Genomic DNA, 26,932 nt, shown 5'->3' with positions numbered 1-26,932 from the left:
AATGCGGCAATCACTGCCTCGAAATACCTGGTCCACTGCTTCTGGCACTGTCACGATGGCCCGCCTTCCAATGCAGCATGAGGTTACACATCGGTACTTGTTCGTACTTATCGCCACACTGTGCTCCCAGTGACCGCCATGCACCCCGAAGCCTCAGCGACACAGCTTTCAGCAGCTGCTCCAACAGCAGAGTCGCAGCGGGTGTGCCGCACGTGAGGGTAGCGACCCACTTTACACTCCCCTGGACCTCTACGGCACCCTCCAGCCACTACCGCTGGCAAAAACCAGGCACTCCCTACTTACGCTGCTGTGGGACTCGGGCAAGTAATTCGCCTTGATGGTCAACAGCCGGTGCCCTGTCAGTAGAGTTGCCTCCACAGCGATATCCACCATCTTTTTTTATTTTCTTTATTTGTTTAGCTGAATAATTCAACCCTATCTTGTTCGGAGACAGCGACCCTTTGGTGGTCGGGTCTACCAAGCCAAGGAGAGCTTCACGGTGAAGCGGCCATCTTGTTCAGGCTCGCTAGCGCCCCCCCAAAAAAACTATTTTTTCATCTCCTGAAACCCAAACCTCAACATTTTAAGTATTTCTGGGAAGATATGCGATGAAGTACTTAAATCGCAGACTGGGCCTAATTCCTCGTTACACCACTTAAGCAAAGTGTTTGATCATGGGGAAATCATTGAATCTCACTTTGCCTACTCTGCCAATATTGGGAGCCCCTAAAAGTGATTTGATTTGCAGCTTTTGCTATAAAAAAAATTCTCTCTCATGGTTTACTATTCCATAGAATTGTTAAACATTAAAAATAGTGACCATTCATATATTGCACACCACAATGTTATTTGGCATACACATGGAAACTTCTTTTAAAGTCACTACCAATGATGCCCTGGAGCAGTGATATTCAAATGTTTTTATGCCGAGCCCCACCTTGAGTGAAAATATTGCTACCTGGCTCCCATAGATGTAATTTCTGCTTAAATGTTCTATTCAAATCTGTCACTGTGCTCCTTTTTGGCCCCTTTGGGCCCCCAGAGAGGGGCCTGCCCTACATCTTGGAGACCACTGCCCTAGAGTATCAAAGACTGAGGACATTTCTTGTAATGCTATTATCTGTGATATCACTTCTGATCATTTTCATACATATGCAAATTAGACGATCTGCGTTGGCCTCATTACAAGTTTGATGGTGCGAGGAAATAGTGGCAGTAATTCTGTTACTGCCACTTTTCCCGCACCGCCAAATTATAACTTTTGGCGGATTTATCACGGGCAGAATTCCTGCGTGGTAAAACCTCTGATTTTTGGAGGAAAAGTGGCAGATTCACATCCAGCGTGTTGCTGCAGGTAATTCCTCCACTTTCCCTCCAAAAATCATCAGATTTCCTGTGCGGTAATTCTGCCGGTGGTAAATTTCCCAAAAATCCCCATGGAGTATTGTTGACCCCAAAAATTGAGAATTACACCACTTGTAATCCTGTGGTCACTGTACGGAACCAAGTGGCAGCAACGGTAATTGAGTTTGACAGTATTTTGGCATTTTTCCCACCAGAAGACTGCCAAACTCGTAACGAGGCCCCATGGCTTTTGCCGCATAGGGCATTGGGAATTCTAGGACTGGCCCTGAATATAAATCTAACAAGTCAGTGCTCAGTATGCATAACCACCCTACAGTGTTGTTATTGTTCTGTGTGTGCGCTAAAATACCTTTTATTACTAGTGTCACCCTTAAAGGGATGGTTGAGTGGGGCTGCAGGGGCGCCATTTATGCTGTATGAAACTGCAAATGCTACAAACTATATCTGATGAGCCACTGCGTCTAAATGGTGCTGCAAAACATTTGTAAAGTTGGCCACCCCAGGCCAGGAGGAAATACAATAAATTCACAGTCTTTGCAGGAAATACTGTGCCGGTTCAATCCTCCCCTCTGCCACACACGCACTGTACCCTTATTCTCTCTCCTTCCCGCCACTACCCTGCAGAACAAAAGGCGGTGTCAAGCTAACGGCCTGGCGTTGCTAGGTGAAGTGGGTCAGGGGTTGAGGGGTGCTGACAGAGGTGTAGGCAGGGTAGGGCCTGAGCGGGCAAGGCCCGCCCAAAATCTGTAAATGCCCACTCAGCAGCGCTGTGTGACCGTTTAGAGTTGCTAATGTTACTGCGGTGGGCCCAACTACATTAGCTTCATACCCCACTTGTTAGACCATCCTGGCTACACCTCTGTGTGCTGAGGGGGCGATAGCCCCAGGTCTTTTGGTTGTAGCCCCGGATAGAAGCTCAGGGGCTATTACCAAATTTATAGCTAGCCCGGAGTCCCACCAGTCACGACATTAGCTTAGCCCCTGATCTTTTCCAGAGCTAGCAACACCCACTACTTTTAACCGATGTATTTGTTCTCTAAAGGGCCTTTTCGAATGCGTAAATGTTTAGGTGATTGAACCTGTGATGCGGCTACCGAACTGAAATCCCACACGCAGCTTTAGTTACCTAACATAAATGTTAGTTTGACATGCAAAAAAGAATGGGTTTGCTCTTATGTGGCTGTTCTTAATAGTGTGCAATACTAGGAGCTAGAAGTTTGTGCCCAACAAATACTTTTGGCTGCTGGCCTTTTCACACTATTTCTTTTAAGGATTGTCTTTAAGTGACCAACTTTTAGTGGTGGAGACCAGGAGATTTTTCAGGCTTTCATTATTTTGCATTCTGGGGCTTGTATTCTTTATTCAGGTATGGAAAATAAAGTTATACTCCCTTGGCGAAACATGCGTTTGTAAAGATGTATTTATTGTCAGATTGCTCTGCCATGTACCGGGTGCACTCTGGGGCCCAACCCTGCACCTCACTAGGGTCAAATGTAGGTAATTATGTAAAACAATGACTCAGCTAAAACTTTCCAATGAAATTCCTACCCCTTATATTGCTAGTTTGGATAATCACAACGAACATTTTTAAATTGTTGGACTTGATATGTTTTAGTATTGTAAAGAATAAAATACCCCTAAAATGTGAATTATAAGGGCACTAAAATTCACCTCAGCGTTCTATGTCCGTATGAATACAAGGTCGCGGCACAGAACGCCTTATGGGAACCTTATACTATATATTATGTAGTTGAGGGAGACAGACCCCTTCATACAGTACATCATAAATGGGCGAAAGCCTCTCTGTAGTATGCGGCATGTAATCATTGCATGTCCCCGCTGGCCTACTGAGAGCAGGGGCATGTCTTATCCAGCGTTCAGCTCTATGGTGTAGGGCAGGGAACATGCTAGGTTAATAATGAAGTTCAAGATGGGGTTCACAATATGCACCCTTGATGATAAACCCAAGCAAATCACCCAATGGAGTTTGTTCGGAGGGCAGTTTTTGGAGATTGCAGGCTATCCACCCTGACTAGCCCATGGCCGCTGTTCTGGTCCTATGACTATTGTACTCCAAGTTTTAGTAGTGCCGTTTTGTTATTTGTACGTTGATTACTTGTGTTTGGCAGCAGTAGCACTACACAGCATGTGCCTATTGCTTTGTATTTTCTCATTTGCGGCTGTTTTACTACAGTTTGAAGCCAGTTTTAATGGGTAGACCAGACTGCTTTCAGGCCCCACTTTCATGTTGTGCAGCCATGGTCAGCCTATGTGCAGTGACAGCTAGTGATTTTTCACTGGAGGGGTGTACACATTTCTCAGTAAAGGCCGAGGGGAACAAACCAAAGGTGGTTCAGTGGGAGTGGGGAGGTTCTTTTTCAAGCAAAACAAGCATTGACAAAGCCAATAGTTTTGGCATTCATGCAGGCATAGGATCTGCATTTAGCAGGCACTGCTATAATGGTACTATCAGACCACGCGCTGATGAAAGCTGAAAAATTGTGCTAGAATGCCTATATAAGAGCCAAAACATCTGGTTTAACCAATGCTTGCTTTTGACAGGAATTCAGTTCAGGGAACTGATGAAAGAATGAGCATGCTGCCTATATAAATCAAGTGGCTGGAGGCACACTTGGTTAAGTCTGTCGTATTGCATCAGGAGTTGGTTTCGATGCGTTCTATCTGCAAATTAAGCAATTACCTTTTAGAATACTGCTCAGAAAGCACAGAGCGAGACGCAGTGATACCAGGCGGGTGTGTTTTGAGTGGGGACGGACATTTAGTGGGTAGGAACAGCAATAGAGTCTAGCATTGGTTTGGACAGTGAGTGGGTGGGTGCATTACCAAACAACACCCACAGGCTGTGTGTCCCTACTCACATCTCATCTTTCTCCTACCTTTACTCCCCATGACAATAACTTTGGCTTATAGGCAGCACTTTCAGTCCTACCAAATAGTCAAAACTAAAAATGAAAATAGGTTAAAATAGGGCATGTTATAGCATGCTTATTGTCCAAAACTATGTACGCGAGCAAGAAGACTTTTACATTACATGCGTGTGTTACAATTCCATTGTTCAAGGGATTTTGAATACAGCGGTCCACTTCTACTCGCTGAAAGTCTTACATGAGTGGCAAAGGAGCTGGATACTGTTACCGGCAAGGCTTGTGCAATGCTTTAGAATGCCGTGCTTCACTCACCGGCTTCTGAAGCATTTGCTCTGCGGGTCGCACTGTTTCCCCGACTTCAACTGCTTCTGGCTTGCTGCAGACCCACACCCTTCCCCTGAACCAGTGTCTCTGACACGGCCACACATCTTGGGAGTTTCCTCTGCTTCCAAGACCCTCGACTTGACAGGTGCTTCTTGCCTCAGTATTTTACACGCCAGCAGCTCGGCAAACACAGCAATCATGCTCACATGGGGAAAACCGTTTCTCCAGCATGTCTTCCACTGTGCAGCCTCTGCACTTGAGAGTTTGGGAGGACAGAACTCTCTCAGAACATGCAAGTGAAATCTACTGTCTCCTTGTGCCGGCATCCCTCTTGTTCTCCCACTTCTGCTTGGTTTGCCAGCCGTGTGTCTTCCTTCTACTTCAACTGTCACAGCCTGCACTCCAGCCAACTTTCCAGCTCCTTCCACTCCTCCTTCCTTTCTCTCCCTAAGGGGGCCTTTTATACCTGCCAGGTTCAGTGATCATTTTCAGGTGGGAGCTATTAGTCTCAATTGCCTGACTACTGCAATGGCTACTAGGCTTAATTGCCTGACTACTATAGATGCACCCTCTCCAGCCCTCTTCCTCGTCTCAATCCCTCTAGGATTCTGGGACTTGTAGTTTCTTTCCACAAAGTTAGGTTTTACATATTTAAATTGTTTTTAATGGTCGGTTTAATTCCCTTAAAGTTATTAAGAGAGCTGTGCAGATTAGGCTTTACAGAGGAAGCTAGTTTATTGAAGACAACATTTCCACATTCCTTTATAGTGTACTCTTTGGTTTGAGGGAGGTGTTTAATTTGGGATACCAAAAAGGATATTTCTTTTGATAAAGTTTGCTCAGCTCTTACAGCATTAAGGTCGACAACTCAAGATGTAACATAGCAGTTAAGGACATTAAAATGACCATAAGCCATTACCTTGGGAACATTCTTCCTTTCAGAGGAAAAAAACGATGTCTCTTCCCACGGGATCTCCTCACCACCCTGTGCCTTGTCTCCTCCCAGTTGATCCTCCCGCAGTACACCACCCCCAGCAGTAGGATCAGGAAGCATCAGCCTTCTCCTGGGCACGTGGTAGGAGACTTTAGGCAGGGTTTCAGTGAGTCATCCATAGGAATCTTCACTGTAGTCTTCAACTGCATTGTCCAGTACATCGAGGATGACTCACTCTGTGACCCTTCTAATGAGGCTCCCCAGCAAACATTCCACTGAAACTGTACTCACCCACGTTTCCAACTTACTAACGACAGCCCATCACTGTAGTCTCACATCCTTTCTCATACTACTCGATCCATCTGCAGCCTTTGACACAGTTGGCCATCGCTCCCTCCTCTGGACTCTCTCCTCTCTGGGTTTCAAGGGCATTGTACTTGACTAATTGACCTCTTACCTCCCCTACCACTCCTTTTCAATCTCATGAAATTCTAACACCTCCTCCCCTAGACCCATGCCAGTCAGTGTCCCTCAAGGATCAGTTGTGGACCCACTAATTTTCAACCTTTATACCTCCTCACTGGGCAAGCTCAGGCTTCCAACATCATTTCTTTGGCGATGACACCCAGTTCATCTCCTTTCCCTTCTTCACCCCTGCCCTATTTCAATGCATCACAAACGGTCTCTCTGACATTCGTCACTGGATGGCCCTACTCTGCCTGATGCTGAACACATCCAAAGCTGAAGTCCTCTTCTCCCTGCCTCGAATGCTGCCCCAACATTTCACTCCTTACCTGCTGTCCTCCCTCTCTAAGGCTCACAACTGCTGGATTCTCCTTGATAGCGGCCTTAGACTCCAACAATTATGCATGGCAGCATACAAGGGCAATCTCAACATGAGACAAATCTGCCCACCTCTTCCCTTCCACTCAACCAAAGCTCTCATATCAACCCTTGACCTCAGTAAACTGGGCTTTATTGACAGCCTACTATTCGGCCTTCCCCTGTACTCATTCTCTCCCCTCAACAATGTTCTCAACTTTGCTACATGCACCCTCTTCCACCTTCCAAGATTCTCCCCAACCTCTTCACACAGTCAACACACGGTCATGCACATTATGCACACCACTCTCTTTAAACTCCTGGTCGACACATCTGTCCACAGTCTTGCCCCTCCCTAAAGGTTGGAGAGTATTTGTCTATAATCTGCTCCTTGCACACTGCAATCATCCTTTCTTCTCAACCTCATCTGTCCCCAGCCCTATGGTTCTTCCTGATTACGCCACTTTTTGCTACCCCCATCCCCCACTGGAATACACTCCCCACCATAACCAAAGCCAGCTCATCACTTGTACTGTTCATGATGTGGTTAAAATCTGTGATGAATCCTATGGAGTCATCACTAATCCCCAGCTAAAGTTCTCTTACTATGTGGCCAGGGGACGGCAGTCGTTACTTGATCCTGACCCTGGGGGTGGTATTATGAGGGAGGATCACATGGTAGCAGGTGGTTGTCGGGGAGATGTGGTGACCCCATCGGGAGAAACACAGTATTCTTCCCTTATAAATGAGAAAGACCCTATAATTCCTGAATTCTTAATGGCTTGTTGTCATTTTATCAAATCCCTTTCATTGTAAGATCCAAAAATCTCTTCCTGTAAAACAATCTTAGCAGAATACTATTCAGACCTCATATACAGATAATACTCACTTAACATCTGCTGTCTCTGATGTTTCTGTTTTAAACAAAGATCCAAAACAATGTAACTTTAAAAAATCTACAATTCCTATGGACGCTAACTCCCATTAAGCCTCAAGTACTGAGATGAGGAAGCGGTTGGAGGACTTAATGTGGATTGAAGGAAACACCAAGCTAAACGTGCGGACTAGTTGTCACAATGGAAATCAGCTGTGCCGGACATTTAAACATGGTGAACACCTTGAATTGAGAGGTAGAGAAGAGAGATGCAGAGCGGGCGAAGCAGGAAGTAGAACCGATGGCAGTAGCGGATGCACAGAAACTGACTGTGCTGAAAGAGACGGACGCTTCTGAGTGTAACGTACTGGAGAGGTTTGAGACTGAGAGAAGCACAGCAGATGCCGTGGGAGCACCGCTGAAGAACCAGCAGGGAATCTGTTGGGTGCGTAGTCTTGACAAACAGCATATCTCCTACTGGCAAAAGAATGTGAAGTTGGTGGGAGAACAGAATGAGGGTCTGCCAAGCGGGAGAAGTCTTCCCAGAGTGAAAACCTCAGCACAGCAACGTGTCACGGGTTGGAAACTCCATCAGACACCGATGAGTCTGCCCATTGGTGTTGGGGACCCCGAAGTATGCCGACAGGCATATGAACAATTGAAAATGTATTTTGAATACTGACCAAGTAGACTAGAAAGACAGAATTTACGCAAATCCTCATATATGAAAAGTCAGTATGAGCAAAGTTGGAATAAATATTATCACTAGCAGATGAACATTAATGAAGAAGTTGAAAGACAAAATCTGTACAAATCTCCATATATGAGATGCCTATTTGGGGAAAATTGGAACACGTATTGTCACAAGCAATTGCATACTAGTGAAGAAGTTAACAGACAGAATTTGTCTCCATATATGAGATGTCAATATTGGGGAATTTGGAACAACTAGTGCCTAAAAGCCAATGAAGTATAAACAGTGAAAGAGTACAACTGTGTTATAATGAAAGAGAACATTCTAAGAAGTCCTGGTGAAAGAAGTCCCTCAGGCAGTGAGACTTTGGGAGAAAGATACTTGGCAGGAGAGTATACCTGGGGATCTGCAAAACCCAGAGGGGGATACTTGGCAGGGAAATATACCAGGTAATCCATTTAAAATATGAGGAAGAGAACATTTTAAGAGGTTGCACCAAAAGAAGCCCCTCAGGCAGTGAACCTTTGGGAGAAAAGATACCTGTCAGGAGAGTACACCAGGGGATCTTAAGAATCTGCTGAAGAATATCTGGCAGGGTATCACTCTAAGAGGTTGTTGGGTAGAAGGGACACTTCTGCCATCCTTAAAAAAAGTTGTTGTGCAAAAGGGGCACTTTTGCTATTCTTCAAAGAACACTTTTTTGCCACCCCTAAGAAAGTATTGTGTGAAAGCGACATTTCTACTGCTCTTAAAGAATCATTGGTTTAAAAGATACTTTTCGCCATCCTCAATAAATTGTTGTGTGAAAGAGACATTTTAGACACTCTTAAGGAATCATTGTTTGAAAAGGACACCTTCGCTATCCTACCTGAAATCTTCTAGGGGAAGGCAACCAGCTCCTGGATTGAAGGATTGTTTGTTGAATTTTCATGTTTGGATTTTGCACACTTTTTTTGCTAAATCAAAACAGAGACACTTACCTTAAAACTTTGATTGTTCGTTCCTAGTGTGAGGGTCAGATACGTTTTGGACACAAGGAGAGTTTGCATAATTTTGACAACAAGACACAGACTGTATTCTAGGAAGAGAAACTCTCTTTAGGCTTAGGACAGAAATGCCTTTATGCGGTACTGTACGTTTTTACTGTATAAAAAAGTCTGACCCCCCCAAAAGACCTAAAACAAACAGTATGAAAAGTTCAGACTACCAAAGGTCCGAACTTTTCGGGGTGTGTTTTTAGGTGTGTCGGTGGGGTCGGACTTGGGGCTGGGGGTTTGTCCCCCGCAACACCCCGGTCACTACAGTGAGCGGGGTTTGCCTGGACAACACCCCTGCCCCCCACAAAAAGACATGGTCTGCGGGGGTGTCCCCCGCAATATCCTGCTCACTATGCTATACAGTATAGTGAGCGGAGTGTTGCGGGGGACACCCCCGCAGCACACACCCATATTTTTTAAAAACAATATAAAAAATGGGGGCTGCGGAGGTGTCCCGCCAACACCCTGCTCACTATACTTTACACACTATACTTTACAGTATAGGGAGCGGGGGCTGCAGGAGAAACCCCTGCAGCTTCTGAAAAAAGGACCCTGCGGGGCCGGTTACCGATCACGGAAGTGAAACGGAACTGGTGCCGCAGGGAGACAGCGTGAAGGAAAGTTAAGTAGGGTTTGGGTATGTTGGAGGTGTGGGTGGGGGTGTGTTAAGGGTGTGGGTGTGGTGTCTGGTGGATGTGTTGTGGGGGTGTAGGTTTGTAGGGGTTTTAATGCGTGTTCGCATGGCAAATGTGCAAACCTTTTGTGGTTCGCACATTTTTCATTCAAACTTTTCCGTTGCAAACTTTTCCGTGACGGAAAAATCACGCCGATCCCTTTATCCAACCCCTTTCTTTTAATAAAGATTTCTGATGTTGAAAACATTGCAACTTTGTAGCTGCCACTCATTTCTGACCCCTCACAAAACCCACTTGCATGCCAAGGACCAGATCCCTGACATTCTCGTACCTATCCCATCTGGACCATAGCCCATCCCTATCATGGTTATCCCACATCCAGGCACTGAATACAGAGGTTTTAATGTTTACTTGTAACCCATAATGGCACTAGTTCACCTGTATATACTCTATTGTTGTCCCTGTCTCCGTCCATGTCCTTTATCCCACCATGCCATCCTATCACCAACCAGTTTGATCCCACTCACATGTTCCCCAACCTATTGTAATAGCACCCTACCCAGTGAATGCTTCTGTCTTCTATGCTGACTTTTTCCTATGTATGCTATTTCTGATCAAAATGACATTCATGTTACTCAATAGAAATACTCACTGTACGAAGACCCGGTCCTGCTGGCTATGCCATATATACCAGTATTCCCACTGGAAGAACATACTTGTTGCCTATGCCCAATAATGCTAGTATTCCCACTGAAAGATAACTGTAGCTGTTAGTAGATCCCAGGACTGCCACTAAGAAGGTACATGTTTTCCGGCAGTGCCTAATCATGCCAATATCGCTCCTGCAAGAAGGCATTGTCATGCTGGCTGTGCCAATAAATGTCATCCGTGTCCTGTCTTGTTTTGCTTGCATCTAGTGCCTCAAGTATGCAAAGATTGCCATTAAAAGCACATTTCCAGCACCTCCCCCATTACCCACTCCAACCATTGCAAGCTATCACCCTCTCCTCGCACACATTAGTTGCCGGTCATGCCACTTCCCTTCTTAAACTCAGTCTATGCGCTTCTCGTGCATGCTCGGGATTTCGAGTTTTAAGATGGCAGGTGGCCAATTAAAGGCTATGTTTGTAGAGCAGAGTGCCTAGTGAGGACATCAATAAACACACACAAAGTTTTACCACGTAACCAATCCCGAGCCAGAAACGGATAGCGTTCCCACATGAAAATCATAGATAGTAGCCTGACCCAGTAGGAGGGGATAAGCCCCAATATATTCCTGGGCAGAGATACATTGGGTGTTGCTGTTTGGAGTAGCAGAAGCATGAGGTGTGAAGAGGCAGAAGAACAGAGAGAGCTGAAGGTGCATGAGGTGCAGAAGGAGGTTGAGTGGAGACAGAACTGAAGGTGCTGGAAGAGGTGGCTGTGCAGAGAGAGTTGAGGGTGTCGGCATTGGGGTGAGTAGAGATGAGGTAGGAGGAGGAGAACATGAAAAAAGCGAGGAGAGTAAATGAGAGGGCGAGGGTGGGAGAGGAAAAATCCAGGAAGAGTACAGTAGAGAGTAGAAGAGAAGAACGCCATGGAACAAGGTAGATGGGTGGGAAAAAACAAAGAAAGTGACAGGGAGAAGCGTTTGAGGAAAGGAAGGAGAATGGACAAGGAGGAAAGGCTGTTAGTTGAAGTAGACAAGGAATAAAATGTAAGATGATAACAGTGGGACGTTCCCTTGAGGCACAGGGCTAGCAGCAGTCAGACACTAAGACAAAGATAGTCTACCCATTGCCTAGTAGAAGTGAGAGGAGGAATGAGCCTAGGGGGAATGGCAAGATGGTCAGTCGACAGCGAACTCAAGGGTCAGAAGTGATACTGCACCCCAGCACGTCTGAGGGTATGTTCGATTTTGTGGAAAGTGAGATCGGCTTGGGTAACGGGATCAATCCCCTCGGGCAAAGAAGCAAATGAGAATCCAACAAGGCACCTAGATACCCTCATAGCCTACCTCACCCAGGGGTGACTCTGTGGACCATGCTACAAAGCCTAGAACCTTCAACAAAAGTATTCGCATCACCTAAGAGTCACTGCCCAAACCGTGGCCTGCGTGATCTGAGAGCCAGCTTCAATGATGGGCCCTACCTAGCCCACTACTACCGCCTGATGCTGTCCTCCTTGGCACCATCACACGGCCAGGCTCAGCTATGATTGAACCAGGCTGTGCCACAGGACAGTGGGAGGATCCCTTCCATCTTGCAGCCCTCGTCTCTCTCTGCCCACTCGTCCGGAATCCCCAGAGGGAGAGGACGTTGTGCCCTGCTCCCCCACTCAATCTGCAAGCGCCATGAGGCCCAGGTTCAACGATAGGGCCTATCTGGCTCACGAGTAACACCTGATCCTGTCCTCTATGGCACCATCACTGGGTCAGGGTCAGCCCCGATGGACCTAGGCAGTACCATGTAATGCCTGGCGTCCCATTCAAAGGTCGTCCTTTCTGAGGGTGTGACCCGTTTGGCCCTATTTCCGTCTGGCCGGGTCTAGGATGCTTCATTAATACTGCTTTCTGTTCATGATTCAACTGCTGTGATTGTCACGTAAGTTGCATTTTTCTATGATATGGTACTCTTAATTCCCCTTATTTACTCAACCCTTATCTTTATTGCCTCAAATCACTCACATTGGGCTTCATTACGAGTTCCGCAGTATTTCCGGTGATAAATCTGCTGACATACCATCAAACTCAATAACTGTTATCCAGCACTTGGCCCCATGGAGTTACCACGGGATTACAAGTAGTGCTAATGCCCCATTTTTGGAGCCCATAGGACTTCATGCGGATATTTGGGGGATTTAATGCTGGTGGAATTAACGTTCAGTAAACCCACTGATTTTCACAGGTAAAGTGGAGGAATTACCACCAGCAATAACCTGGAGGTGAATCTGCCACTTTTCATGGTAATTCCACTGGCGGTAAATACGCCAAAAATTCTAATTTGCAGTGCGGGGATAAATGGGGCAGTAACAGAATTACTGCCATTTTTTCCCACACCGCCAAACTTGTAATGAGGCCCAATTGTGCCTTAAGTGTGTACTGGCTCTCGGATATTTGATATATCAAATCCGCCATGGGACTCAAACTACCAGTCAGCGCTGCTCCGCCTACTGGCATGCTTGTCCTCTAAATCACATTATATTTTGGTTGCTAATGCTCTCCTGTTGTATTTCGGTCCCTAATGCTCTGATTGTCCTCTAACTCACATTGTATGTTGATCCCTAATGCCCTATTTGCCCTCTTAATCAAATTTAATTTTGGCTTCTAATTCCCTACTTGTGCATTAGAGTCACTAAAAGCTCCAGTTTTCCTGAAAACGACATTGTATTTTGATCGCTAATGCCTTGCTTGTCTTCTACATCACATTGCAATTTAGTCACTACACACCCAACCATCATCACCTCTTAACCCCTTTCATGCTCCTCTTTCTTACACTGCTCCACCATGTCCCTGTCCCCCTCATCTTCATCCTCCTACTAACTTTAACCTTAACATTTTCCAAGAGCTTGCACTCAATCACTCCTTTGTACTCCTCCCCCACTCTTTGCCCACACTACACACACTGTATCTCCATTCTATCTCTTCCCCCAAACATCCCCATTATTACTTGCCCCAAAAACAGTCTAACCATATTCACCGCCCCGTTCCTTCCCCTGCCCCATCCTGTCCCACTCACTGATCTCACACTTGGGCTATGGAATGCTCAAAAACTCTGCAACAAAACCTCTTTTCATACGCACCACTGTGACCCTCACCATCCGGAACTAACGGTGATAGCCATGACAGAAACATGAACCACACCCCACAGCACTGCTACCTTCTCACACTGTCCTCACCACTCCAAGTAAGGTGGGGAGGGAGGTCTTTTAATCAAGAAAAATTATCCCACTGCTCCTTTTGGAATTCTCTACATCTTACTAAGACCACATCAGGGTTCAACTCCTTGCTCCTCCTCCCCTCATTATAACTGTCATCTATGGTCCACCTGGCACTCTCAACCTTTTCTTCCATGAGCTTCCTCTGCTTATGGAGTCGCCCTGCTATGGGGGCTGACTATAGTCATACCATAGTGAACCTTCCTGACTTAACTACCCCACATCAGCTTCTACATGACTCCTTCCTCTCCAACCACTGTATCACCTCCCAATACAACCAGCCCACCCATGTTCATGGCAACTCTCTGGACCTAATCTTTCTATCCCCCACCCTCATATCTTCAAACCCCCTTCATCGACTCATCTCCCTCTAATCACCTCCTCCTTAACTTTATCATCTCTATCCCTCAACTACCCCGCGTACCTACATCTAACCAGATTACCAAACATGGATTTCTGCCTGAATCCCTACTATGTTACCTAGACCGCTCTCAGGACATGCGCGCCCCTCCGCGGCCACGTTCCATTCCCTTCCCTCTCTCAGCGATGGACTTTTCCTGTTTCTTCTTCTCTAAACTATCCAAGATTTGGGATACCCTCAACACAGTCCTCTCATTACTTCCTCCTCCCTCATTCCACACACTACCCTTTTCAACCTGCTCATATATCTTCTCTGATTTTGCACTTACCTCTCTGACTGAACTGCTTGCCATCCTGCACTGGGCCCATCCCTCATAATCAACCATTGATCCCTTTGGACCCCAGATTATAGAAAAGATTGCCATAATGACCATTCCTCATTTCTCTAACCTCTTTCAGATCTCCCTTGCCTCTGCGATCTTCCCCAACTGCTACTACATGGTTATTGTGCTTCCTCTACTGAGAAAACCCTTGGCTGATCCCAACAACCTTCCCAACTACCACCATGTCTCCCATCTCCCTCTTAATTCCAAGATACTCGAACGTGCAGTCTTCACCCAAGTCAACTCATATCTGGAAGTCCATGATCTGAACAAACCTCCCCAATCTGGATTCGGAAGCCTGAACTCCACGGAAACCGCTCCTGCCCATCTATCTAGCCTTCTCAGTATTGCCAACCGCATGCCCAGGTACTCATACCATTTTGCACCTTCTACCACCAATGACCAGTTAATGCCACAATGGCTGTGCCTGGCAAGTGCCTAGCCCAAGCACAAACTATTGCGACCTTTCCACGTGGTCAATAGGGCGAGAGGGGTGTCAATCAACACCTCTCGCTGACTCTTGCTTCCTGCAAATGCGCCAGAGCCACAAATCTGGCACCCAGAGAAGCCAAGAATTGGGGCGATGTGCAGGAACGCACTTTTACCAAATGGGCCAACAGTATCCCAGCCAGAGTGCCAAATGGGACATATAAGACTGGGGAAGCAAAACACTGTCACTTTGCATGGACCATGGGAATACGCGGGCTGGGGAACTGGATACAAGGGAACACGACATCTCCTGCAGTGCCAGCCAGCCTAGGAGTACTCCCTTAGCTACCCGCTGCAACCGAGGGAGCACTTGGGTTTTACTGCAGTCACCCCCATTCTCACCCAATAATTTGTGGCAGGGCACAGCTATGCTGCCTGCCAGTGCCTGTATGACATTGCTTTTTGTATTTAATCAAGCCCTTCTTAGCTGTGTCAGCAGCCCTCTTCGATCATGTTTTAAAGTTAGGCTATACTTGCTTCCGGTCATGTTCAGGTGCTTTTGAGGGTATAGTGTGTCTTGGTTGCCTTCCGAACGTTTCCTGTTGTCTAGGTACCCTGTTTTAAGTTGTCACCTATGGTTTCTTAAGACAATTCTGTGCTGCTGGCTAACTAGCACGCTCACCCCTAGTACTGTCCCCACTCTCTGAGTTGGGCCTCAGGTCGAGCGTGCCCTTTGTTTAAATCACTTAAAAAACCAAAAAAATGAGTGTTTCTTGGTTGATTTGTTAGTAACTTTTCAAGGTGCTTAAAACTGCAGCTGTGCACATCGTATGCTGATCCCATTCTCTTTTAACTACGGTGTTGTACGCTAATATACTGTTTAGTTGTGGCTTAGGTGGTGCTTTAGCAAATATCTATTGTTTGCATTGGAAAACAGTGCAGGATATAGTTGTGTGCTGGCCGGGACCAGCAACATATGTTCCTCTGTACTAATGACATGGGGCACTTATCTATTGACACTGGGGCTGTTCTGTTCCATTGGGCTCTATGCAGTGCCTCACACACCAACCCAGGGCACTTTCTCTGTGCCTCTGAGTCTGTCTGTGTGGGTGAGACTGGCGCAGTCTGGTGAGCAACCGCACTGTATACTGACTAATCTTTGTCAATTCTCAAGGGACCCCCAAAGTCATTGCCAATAAGCATCACTGACACACAATTGCTCATTTCAGTGCATAATTCCATGTCTGCACATGATTTCCCTCCAATTCCACCACGATCCTTCGGGTGAGCAGGAGCCCAGCCCACACCCTCTCCAGGCCACCAGCAAAGGTTGCCAGACGCCAGAGCACCAACAGAAGAGGCCTAGAGCTACCAGCACCGAACGTGCTGCAGGGTAAGGGGTTCCAACTGTGCACTGGGCACTTTCCCCCTTAGCCCTAAATCCTGCTAGGGTACCCAATCTACGTACCCCAACCAAGCCTGCAATCACCTTTAACCCACTTGATTGTGTTATAATCTATCTTGGTGGTGAGTCATTGAAATGGAATGTGTACGGTGTGAATGCACGCGCCTACAGAGCTACTTGGGTGACGTGTGTGAGTTCTAAGAAAGTCAGTTGGTGTAGCCCGCCGGGTGGGAAGCCGGTGTCTGTTCTCCTACTAGTAAACCTGTACTTGGAGACAATAAAGACTTATATGTAACTTACCTGCACGTCTGGACTTACGTTACTACAGATTGCTTGTCCGATACGAGGATCTGCCGCAAAATGGCGGCCGCACACGTTGCTTCCCACGTCGCCTAGCAACGCACAGCTGACGAGCCCGGAGCAGCTCATTGGCTCAAAATGTCTATTGCCTGTAAATGGCTGCGCCGGATGGCGTCAGCTGGCCCTCCCATCAAGGCACCCCAATAAGGCACAGGCCTGTCTGTGCCTGTCCGTGACTGCCGGACCGCCATCGACAGAGAACTCTTCCTAGACTAGGCAGTTTACAATATGTGAGTACTAATCTACTCCCGCATCAGCACGCATAATCTAGCACCATACCTAGCCATGCACATGGTGCCTGTCAATATGTATGCCCCGCAGGTCCTTGCTTAATGCCACTCACACCAGCATTGTGCTCAGACTACCCCACTACCTTAACTCTAACCCAGCCCTGTCACTCTCAAAGGTATTGTGCCAGGCATAGTTGCCCTACACCTGAACTAGCCTATTTATGTGCACCTTATACAAAAGTATTGTTTCATGCATAGGCACCCCTCTATTGAATCAGCCTATTTTTGTGTACCATATGCAAAAGTATTGCTTCATGCATAGACACCCCCATCTTGAATTAGCCTATTTTTGTGTACCATATGCAAACGTATTGTTTCATGCATAGGCACCCCCATCTTGAACTAGCCTATTTTTGTGCAACATATGCAAAAGTATTGTTTCATGCATAGGCACCCCCATCTTGAATTAGCCTATTTTTGTGTACCATATGCAAAAGTATTGTTTCATGCATAGGCACCCCCCTATTGAATTAGCCTATTTTTGTGCACCATATGCAAATGTATTGTCTTCACTCGCCTATCCAATATTGTTAGCCTGGGACAGTGGAACCCTACTATGTATCTGCCAACTATTTACACTGCCTTGTTGAGGACTATCCTCTACCTAATCTACTTATCTAGCTCCACTATGGCACCTACCACACCATCTGCTGAGATGACTCCTGTTACTGGGATTTCGGACAACATCACACGGCCTATCCCCTTCAGCCAGTACATTTCTGACTCCAGACTTCACAGCCTTCCCCAGAGAAACCTTAAACTCTGCGCTAGGCTCACTAAACTCTATGAACCCCTGGCCAGGACTCTGTGCCCCACTAGAATAAGATTTGCCAGAAACTCTGACCCACTTCTCAAACCGAACTTCTTACCCCACAATGCCACCACCACTCACCACACCCCCACACTGAACGATACTCAGCCTTCCCAGACCACCAACACCCCTAAGCACACTCATAATCCCCAGGCACTACCAACTGAAACTAACCTGCCTAACATTAAAGGCGCTCTAATAAATGCCCGATCCATGGGAGCTCATGCCACCGAAATAGCCGATCTACTCCAGTCTGGAAAAATTGACGTACCAGCTATTACAGAATCATGGCTCCATTCAGCAGCAGGTTCCTCACTCATGATAGCAATCCCTGAGGATTACACACTCCTCAGAGTAGACAGAACCAAATCCCGAGGCGGAGGTCTCACCATAATCGCCAAAAACAGCCTAGGCTTGAGACTCTCCCAGCCACAAAACATCAATTCATGTGAATCCCTCACAGCCAAGTTTCCCATCACTGACTCCCAAACCCTGACTGTCCATCTAATATACAGACCACCAGGCCGCCTAGGATCGTTTGAAGAAGACCTAACAACAATCCTCTCTGACAACCTAAAAAACACCTCCCAATGCTTTCTCCTAGGCAATCTAAACTTAGGGTTCAGTGACCCACTTGACCACAATGCCACACAAATCAACAATTCCCTTGCAGAACATGGGTTCACCCAAAAAGTTACCTTACCCACACACATCAAAGGAAGGATTCTAGATTGGATCGCAGACTACAACTGCCAGATTTACATCACCTCCATTATACCCCAACCATGGTCTGATCACCACCTGATATCCTTTACTCTAGAAGCCATCACATCCATATCAGCAAACAATAACCTATCCCCTGCCTGTCTCACCAGAAACAAAAGAAATATCACAGCCGAATTAAAAAAAACTCACCCCCCTTATCCTACCCACCCTGAACTCACTCCCTGACTATACTGATCCATTTATTATGGTAGATGAGTACAACAAAATAACGACTTCATCCCTAGACACTATAGCACCGCTAAAACTCAGAAAGAGCAAACCAAAAAGCATGTGAATACATGGTTTACCCCACAGTTGAAATCACTCAGACTAGAAAAACGAAAAAGAGAACAAATATGGAGACAAGATCCCACTGATACTAATAAGAATAACCTCAGTAAACTCTCCACGATCTACAAAAATAAGTTGTACTTGCTAAACAATCCTCCTTGAACTCACTAATCTCCCAAGAAAATTCAAGCATAAAAGAATTGTTTACCATCCTTAAAGAGATGGAAACTCCAATCCAAGCCCCGGATACCTGCACGAAGGATAAAACATGGTGCACCAGCATCCAAAACACCCTAACCAATAAGGTAGCGACCCTTCAAACTTTTATTGCCAACAAAAAAGAAACCCTTCTCCTCTCCACACCCATAACCACTAAACCCACCCTAACATAACCCAAATGCATTCCATCACCCTCCTTGTTTCAGCTTCACCAAAGTATCCATCCTAGAGCTCTAAGAAGTCATACTCACCCTTAAACCATCTAATTGCCAAGGCAACCCCTTCCCAGCCCAAATCATAAAGGATGCAGCTAGAGACCTCTCACCATTCATCACTAAACTCATCAATGCCTCCTTTTCCTCTGGCACCATCCCCACCAACCTAAAAGAGTCTTGGGTTCTCCCAGTACTCAAAAAACAGACTCTGGACTGCACTATACCCACAAACTACAGACCCATCACCACAGTTCCCTTCCTCCTCAAAATCCTAGATAAGGTAGCCTACCTTCAAAACCAACAATACCTGGAACTCATCCACCTCCTAGGAGTTCGCCCGTCCGGATTCAGGCCCCAACACGGGACTGAAACAGCACTGATCGACTTAAAGGCACAAATCGAGGTGCTTAGAGTCAGCGGAAAGGCAGCTCTAATGCTCCTGCTTGATTTATCAGCAGCGTTTCGACTTAGTTGATCACAAAATCCTGTGCAACCATTTGGATTCTGCTGCCCACATCTCACAAGAAGCAATTGGCTGGATCCATTCATTCCTTGACAACTGGACAATACATGTGTTCTCACCAGCAGAGTCTGCCGACCCCACACCCATCTCCTGCAGAGTGCCCCAGGGATCCTGCGTGTCCCCAACCCTGTACAACATATTTACGAAGCCCCTTTTTGATGTTCTTGATGGTCTCGGTATCACCTACACCAACTATGCCGATGATACCCAGATCCTCATCCCATTGACGGGAGACTACAATAAGGATTTGGCCTTGATGAATAGAGTGTACCTCATCATCCAGGCATGGATGGCCTCTCACGGTCTATGCCTGAATGATGACAAAACGGAACTCCTAATCCTTGGCACCACTGCCAACCTAAACAAACTAGGCGACAATTACTCCAACTTTATAATTGATGGCAACAATATCAAAGTCGCCAAGGAAGTCAAAACCCTTGGATTCTACCTCGACACCACTCTCACTTTTAAGAAACAAGTTAACTTCATGGCCTCCTCCACCGCTTATACCTGTAGCTAAGCCTTTTCTTTCCACCAACAACTGCATCACCCTAGTAAGAGCCCTTATTTTGTTGAAACTGGACTATTGCAATGCCCTATATTTAGGAAGCAATAAATATATTACCAATAAAATCCAAATTCTACAAAATAACGCTCTTAGAGCAGCCCTGTGTATCCCTAAGAAGGCACACATCTCTGACATCAGAAGAAATAACAATTGGCTTACCACGAAAGAGAAAATCCTACTAAAAGTAGCCTCCCTGACCCATAAATGCATCCACAATGCCGCCCCACTATACCTTACTGCTAGATCCACAAGACACTCCTCCAACCGCCCCACGAGAACTACTAATGCCAACCTCCTATCAGTGCCTAGATTCAAACAAACTAAGACAGGTGGAAACAGCTTCCGGTTAAAGCTGCCCAATATTGGAACTCCTTCCCCCCGCCTCTGAGGGAAGACCTTCCCTACCTTTGCTTCAGGTCCAACCTCGTCCATTGGCTTAAGGATAATGACCAATAACCTCATCTCACCTTCTGACTGTACACATGCTGTATATTTTGTATGTATTTATTACTGCTTGTACCTGTCACACAGCAATGTAACTCAAGCTGAACTCCTGTGTATAATTTTGTATAACTGCCTGTTCCTGTGACCTCACAGCACTGTAACTTAAGCTGAACAAACTCCTTGATGCCTATTGCGCCCTGATACCCCCGGGTCTGGTGCGCATTACAAATCATAAAACAAACAAACAAATTCTCTTAGGATGTCTGTGCATTGGAACTGTGGGTGTGCACAGCCATCCCTCCACTGAGGCGTGGCGGAAATCCTGCACAGCCTTGGGACTCCAAAGGAGTGACTCATGTTGCAATCATTTTATCATCACAGAGAAATCCCTAGCCTGTCCCAAATAGTATATATGTTTCAATGATGCAAACATTTTAATGATGAATGTTGTAAAAAATTAAATTGACTGATCACCAAGCCAAATTTGCATGATGTAATTTTTGAGTCGAGCATAACATCCTTTTATCAGAGACATACTTGTCAAATCGAAGCATCTGTGGTCACTCTTATGTTCCCAAAATGATCTTCCATTGTATACAAAGCAGGCCAGAGCAACACCCTTACTGGTGCTATTTGCTCCCTTGCCCATATGAGTATTGATAAAAAGAGTACACTAGGCATTTACCAGATTGTCCACCTTGGAATGATAACTTATCATAAAATAATTATACGGTTATTCTAGGTTTTGAAAATGTGCTTTGCTCCATGAGGCAAGTGGAGAGTTTTTATTACGACTAAAATATACACTTGAAGTGATCATTAGAAAAAAGCATTGACATATTTCAAAAAGAGCCACTTTACAATGTCAACACAGTTCAATGATACATTTTTAATACCTGCTTTTCCACAAAATAAAGACACCTCTCGCCCATTAGATATCTATTGTTCTTCTCTGGATGTGCACTTGTCAGCAACGGATGCATGTAGGCCCAGCATTATTCGCCCCCTTTTCTTTTTTTGAGGACTTGAGTCCTGAGTTTAACATTATCTGATATTCTATCAGGAATGATAAGTTGCATATGTTTGTGTATTGGCGAGAAAGAGTGGCTAAGATAAGTGAAAAGTGAGCAGCATTTGTTTGGGTGGGTGAATAGTTGTGAGATGGAGTTCAAGCATTTCAGATTTCCTCTTGACTTGTGCCCTGCATGAGCTGACATGAACCATTTTATACATTTCTATTTGAGCTGTAAAGAAGTTTCGAAACTCAACCACATCGACTTTGCAACTGGATAGAGAATGCAATGCATCTGATTCAGAAAGGCAGTCCTTTTGCATTTCTGAAGTCTCCTACTTTTACTGGCATTGAATATGCAACAACCTTCTGTACATTTGGTCCCTTCATTTTAGTTAAATCTGCTTTATTTCTGGCTTTTATACTTTAAATATAGATGCTGCATTAATTACAATGAAGAGAAATAACAGTATAGAATGCATTTAAAATGGTGTTTTTTTTTTTTTAATAAGTGTGTTTTTTGAAGTTTGGAACATGATTTATTAAATAAAGCAACTATTCGGCTTCTTATTCGGCTTTGGCCGAATAGATGACAAACTATTCGGTATTCGGCCAAATACTAAATATGTTATTCGGTACAGCCCTAATTTTATAGCAGTGTGCGCTACATAAATCAAAATGAATTTATAATCTAGAATAGTATTAACATTTCTCAGTTCAAAATGTTCTCGTAAATCATCAGGGTCAACCCCACAATTCCTGTAAGCTTACTTTTTAATCTAGACCAGTGATGCTGGTCCAATGGGCTCTGAAGATTCATTTTTGCCACCAATTTCCTGTGTATTCTTCGAGGGAGATCTCTAAAAGCCTGTTATAAAGTTGTCCCGACAAACTATCTAATGGTCACCTATGTTACTGATACAGTGTACGTTAAATTATACCATTCAGTACTAATTTTCTCAAAATTCCTTGGGTGAACCCCAAACCCATGTGAATATGTGTTTACAGTCTCTATAACTATGGCTAATGTAACAAATGCTTGTAGCTACTTAATGGCTTGGTGCCTTGAGGGCCATTCAAGGGATAAAAAGGTGGACCTCACCCGGATCTGACACTCAGGGTGGCTCTGAATCATGCTGTGCCCTTCCTGATTCCTTGCCTACATTCTCTCTTCCCTGCAACATTATGTGTTTTATGACCTCTGCAACTGTATTCCCTCTCCACTCTGTGTCTATGCTCTTTCTCAATGCTTATTCTCTGTTCTCTCCTCCTCTCCCTTCTCCCACCTTCCCTTTCTTTTGTATGCACTTATTCTATCAGAATCGTCCCTGGACCTAGTATGATAGCAACATGTTTGTCTCCTCCTCCCTTCCATACTTGTTCTTCTCTCCCCTTCCAGCACCTTCTGAAATGTCGTCAGGCCTAGTACGATAGTCGCTTGTTTTGTTCCTCTCCCTCCTTTCTCCTCCCCTCTCCCTCACCTCTTGTAAATTCCGGCTCAACCAGAAATGCCGTCAGGCCTGGTGCGGTAATCGCCTGTCTGTTTCCCTTTCCTTCCTATATGTGTCTTTGCACTTGCACTATCTAAAATGTCGCCAAGCCGAGTACGAGAGCTATTTTCACATTCTTGTTGTTCATGGCCTGTAAGAATGTCATTGTATTTTTCCTTTTTCCCCTCCTTTGCTTTGAAGCACTTTGAAACACATTGTGTATAGGCGCTATATTAATAAACTATCATATCGTATCATGTTGCACAGCATTATCGTGTTTCCAAACCAAGCACAATGAGCCAGCCTCTTGACCTATACCCATCTTTCTTAAAATAGGCGTATACTGTACTGAAGAGTAGAATAATCCTAATTTTAGAGCTCAGACAAAGCATTGTGTGCTTTAAAATATCGCCCTATGGAGCATTATTTTAAAACATTACAGGGGTAACCTTTCCTCTTCCAACCTCATCAAATATCCCCCGTTTCTTTCTTGTTAACATATGGCCATGCCGCTCGCCTCCTCACAGAATAAATACTCTTATCTATGGCACAGCATGCCAGAATAATTCTGTTAGCAAACCCCTTACAACTAGTAGCTTTTTCCATAGTGCCAAATTTCCCACTTGCTTTTGTTTTATAACACTTTTACAACAGTTTATTCTACCCCCCACCCCCCTGCCCCACCAGTTGTCAAAGTGGGCAGGAGCAGATGAGAGCGGTGCTCACCTACTTTAAAAAAAACATGTTGCTGTTCCTACTGTTCCTATACTTTTATTTTAAAAACAATCCGTTCCAGAATGGATCGTTTTAAGATAAAAGTGTGGGAACAAGTAGTTGAAACTTGCAATTCAGTGCAGTGCACATTCCCTTAAACAGCAAGTATGTTTGTTTGTGGGTTTGGATTACACGTGGCAGGGGGCGTGGCGATGGGGTTTGTGGGGAGCGGGGCCAGGCCATCAGGAAACATAGTTGCACTACTTCTTTGCATACAATTCTACCATTGCCCCACATTTTTTCTGTTATGGCTTCCTGCTGCTTTGTTTAAAAGTTATACAATTGCCTGGAAGCTTGGGCCAGGCAGGTTCACTGACTGGCCAAATGCCTCAATTTTACTTTTTGTATAGGAAGCCAATGTTTATAATATCCATGATTGTAATATCGAAGAGAGATGGAATTGTGTATGGAGACGACATGCTGCTGTACCTGAGCTATCCAGAAGAGAATTCACAGTATGTCCTGGAGGTGCTGGCACGGTATGCCTTGGTGTCCGGCATATCAGTGAATCCCCAGAAATCTAGTTTGTACCCCCTGGGGGTACAAAGGGAAGCCCATAAGTAACCTGGAAGTAGACATATATCATGACCCCAGGGAGAACATAAGCATAACATAGAGAAAGCGGTGGAGAGAATAGAGAAGAGTATAACATTCTGGGGAGGTTGCCATTGACCATGATGGGGCGTGCGACACTATTAAAAATGGTGGCGTTACCAAGACTGTTACATTAATTTGCCAATGTGCCCAATTCCGAAAAAGTGTTTTAGTAAATTACATGGCGTATGCTGCAGCTTCATCTGGCACGAGTCGAGAAACAGGGTGGCGTTATGGAAGCTCCAGAACTCACACAAACGGGGGGTTTCAAATTGCCCAACTTCGAGGTGTACTTCGTAGCCAGCCAGCTGCAATACATAGCCAGATGGCTGTCGGACGAACCAACTACTGAATTGAGGCTGCTGAAAACAACAGGCAGACCGTTCTTCTTGAAGGAAATGAAATGGCTACCAGGCGTGCAAGCAACTAGTGGGCACCTTCTGCTGTGTTTGGGCTGCAACATATGGCGCAGGGCACTGCGATTGCATATTCCCCGCAGGTACCGCTGGCAGTGCTTGCGGGAGTAGATGAACAGATCAGGAAGAATGTAAGGATAAGTTTGGAGCCCATGGGAGTAGCTACAGTAGGAGACATGTTTGTAGAAGATAAACCCCAGAGTTTCGAAGAGCTGGTAGAGGATGCTGGGATACATAGGGGTCTGTACATTACACATGCTAGACTGTTGATTGGATTGAAACGGACATGGCCAGATCCCGACACGCAAATGCTGCTGAATAGCGCGATCAAGTCCTTTTACGATTTATCGGAAGGGGGACCAAGGTCTCACATATATACTAGTTATTGATGGCTGAAAAAGGCAGTGAAATAGATCAAGTCCGGGGGAGGTGATAGGCGGACCTGGGAGCACCACTGTCAGATGGAGAATGGGACAGGGTGAAAAGGTATCATAAGAAGGTATCTCAAAATGCCAGACTCCAGCAGATCCAGCTGTACGTGACACATGGGGCATACCTGACCCCATACAAAATAGCCAGGTTTAATCAGACAGGTAACCAGGCGTGCCCGAAATGTGGGGAGAGGAACGCTGACCTAGTGCATATGTTCTGGGCATGCGTGGAAATTAGAAGATTCTGGAGGGAGGTGCCATAATTGTTGGCAAAGGCCGGGATCACGTTGGACGTAGATTCTCCCAAAGCCTGCATGCTGGGGTGCTTTCCAACACCCAAGCGGGCAAAACATGTAAGCAAGCTGAAGGATTTAGCGTATATTTTAGCGAAACAGAGAATAGCAATGGGATGGGAAGCATTGGTAAGACCGGTAGTGCAAGTACGGTGGATGCATCTGCTACAATGGGCCAATGCAGAAATGGTAGCGTTGATGGAAGCGTCGAGCAGAGAGGAGGAACCAGGAGTGAGAGGGGTGGACATGTGGAAACAGCTCATAGCAGAGTTGGCTGCCTCTGTGCATAATACTCAGGAAGGGAGTGAAATCCCAGTTGGAGAATCCGTCGCCACCGTAGTAGTGGCATAGACAAAGAGTGACTGTGACTGGAAGTGTAGGGTAGGCCCAGGGGAGGGAATGGGAGTTGGGAGTTGGGGTGGGAAGTTGTTGGCGATTTATTTGTATTTGCTTGTGATTATCAAAAGTGCACATTGTTGAGTTTGTATGTTTTAAAATTTAATAAAAATTGTTTAAAAAAAAATAAGAGAGATGGAATGGTTAAGCAGTCAGTTAATTTTGATTTCCTGAACGTACAGTTTTGAAAATATTTATCCCCATAAGTCCTCCTGGCATCAGGGCACATCTGGCTCCACAGCTGCTGCAGCGCCTCTTCAATGGTGTCCAGGCTGGTGACTGCGGTCTTGAAGAACCCGGGCTCAATGATGCTGACCTTCACTCCAAAGTGGTACATGTCCCTCCTGCAACACAGAAGAACAAGGAGGGTTGCCATCAGTGAAGGTCTGCCCTGAGAGCGCGTGCGCCAGTCATCCTGCCTGATTTGATAAGCTGCGAGATGAGCACAAATGCTTCTCACAACAAAAACCCCACAGAACTGGGTTCAAGAACACACACAGTACAGATAATCTACAGAGGAAAGGAAGATTGCCACAGCAAGAGAGATTATAGTAAAAACAAGAATGCAATAGCTTCAGCTTTAGGGTTTGAACTGGTCTGGCTCAGAGAAAAGGTGGTGGCAGTGTGCATTGTCAAGGATGAGAGTAGTGTGAGGCACTTAACTTAATTGCGCAGGCAATGGGCTGGAACGGCGCTCCGGCCCCAGACCAAGGGGCTTCTAGCTCCTGGGTCTCATTGACTAGACTGCTTTCAGAAGACTATGCACAAGCGCTGCCTAGTCTTCTGAAAGCTGCTCGTGAACCGCAGGTTGCTCTCACTCCTTCACAACCTGTTCTTCTACAAGCATTCAGAACACTCAGTACTGGAGATTACATACAAAAACTACCAAAGCCTGACACAGTTTTGCAGCTTTGCAAACTGGTATCTATGTCCTGTAATTTACAGACATCTCTTTATTAGGGTGAATATTGTGAC

General features: G+C 45.6%; 1 protein-coding gene across 3 annotated transcripts in view; it reads right to left on the bottom strand.

Moving 5' to 3' along the window:
• Window positions 1-26,932, bottom strand: part of RDH5 (retinol dehydrogenase 5) — a 274,923-nt gene that overhangs the window by 6,794 nt on the left and 241,197 nt on the right. For all 3 annotated transcript variants that reach the window (XM_069653727.1, XM_069653728.1, XM_069653729.1), the window contains exon 4: window positions 26,138-26,301. In XM_069653727.1, coding sequence (XP_069509828.1) covers window positions 26,138-26,301 — 164 coding nt within the window. The remainder of the gene's footprint in view (window positions 1-26,137; window positions 26,302-26,932) is intronic.

The sequence above is a fragment of the Ambystoma mexicanum genome, chromosome 3q (assembly GCF_040938575.1).
Source record: "Ambystoma mexicanum isolate Mex_15411 chromosome 3q, UKY_AmexF1_1, whole genome shotgun sequence".
NCBI classification, from domain to species: Eukaryota; Metazoa; Chordata; class Amphibia; order Caudata; family Ambystomatidae; genus Ambystoma; species Ambystoma mexicanum.
Note: the sequence above shows the minus strand (reverse complement) of the source record. Positions and strands in the feature narration are given on the sequence as shown.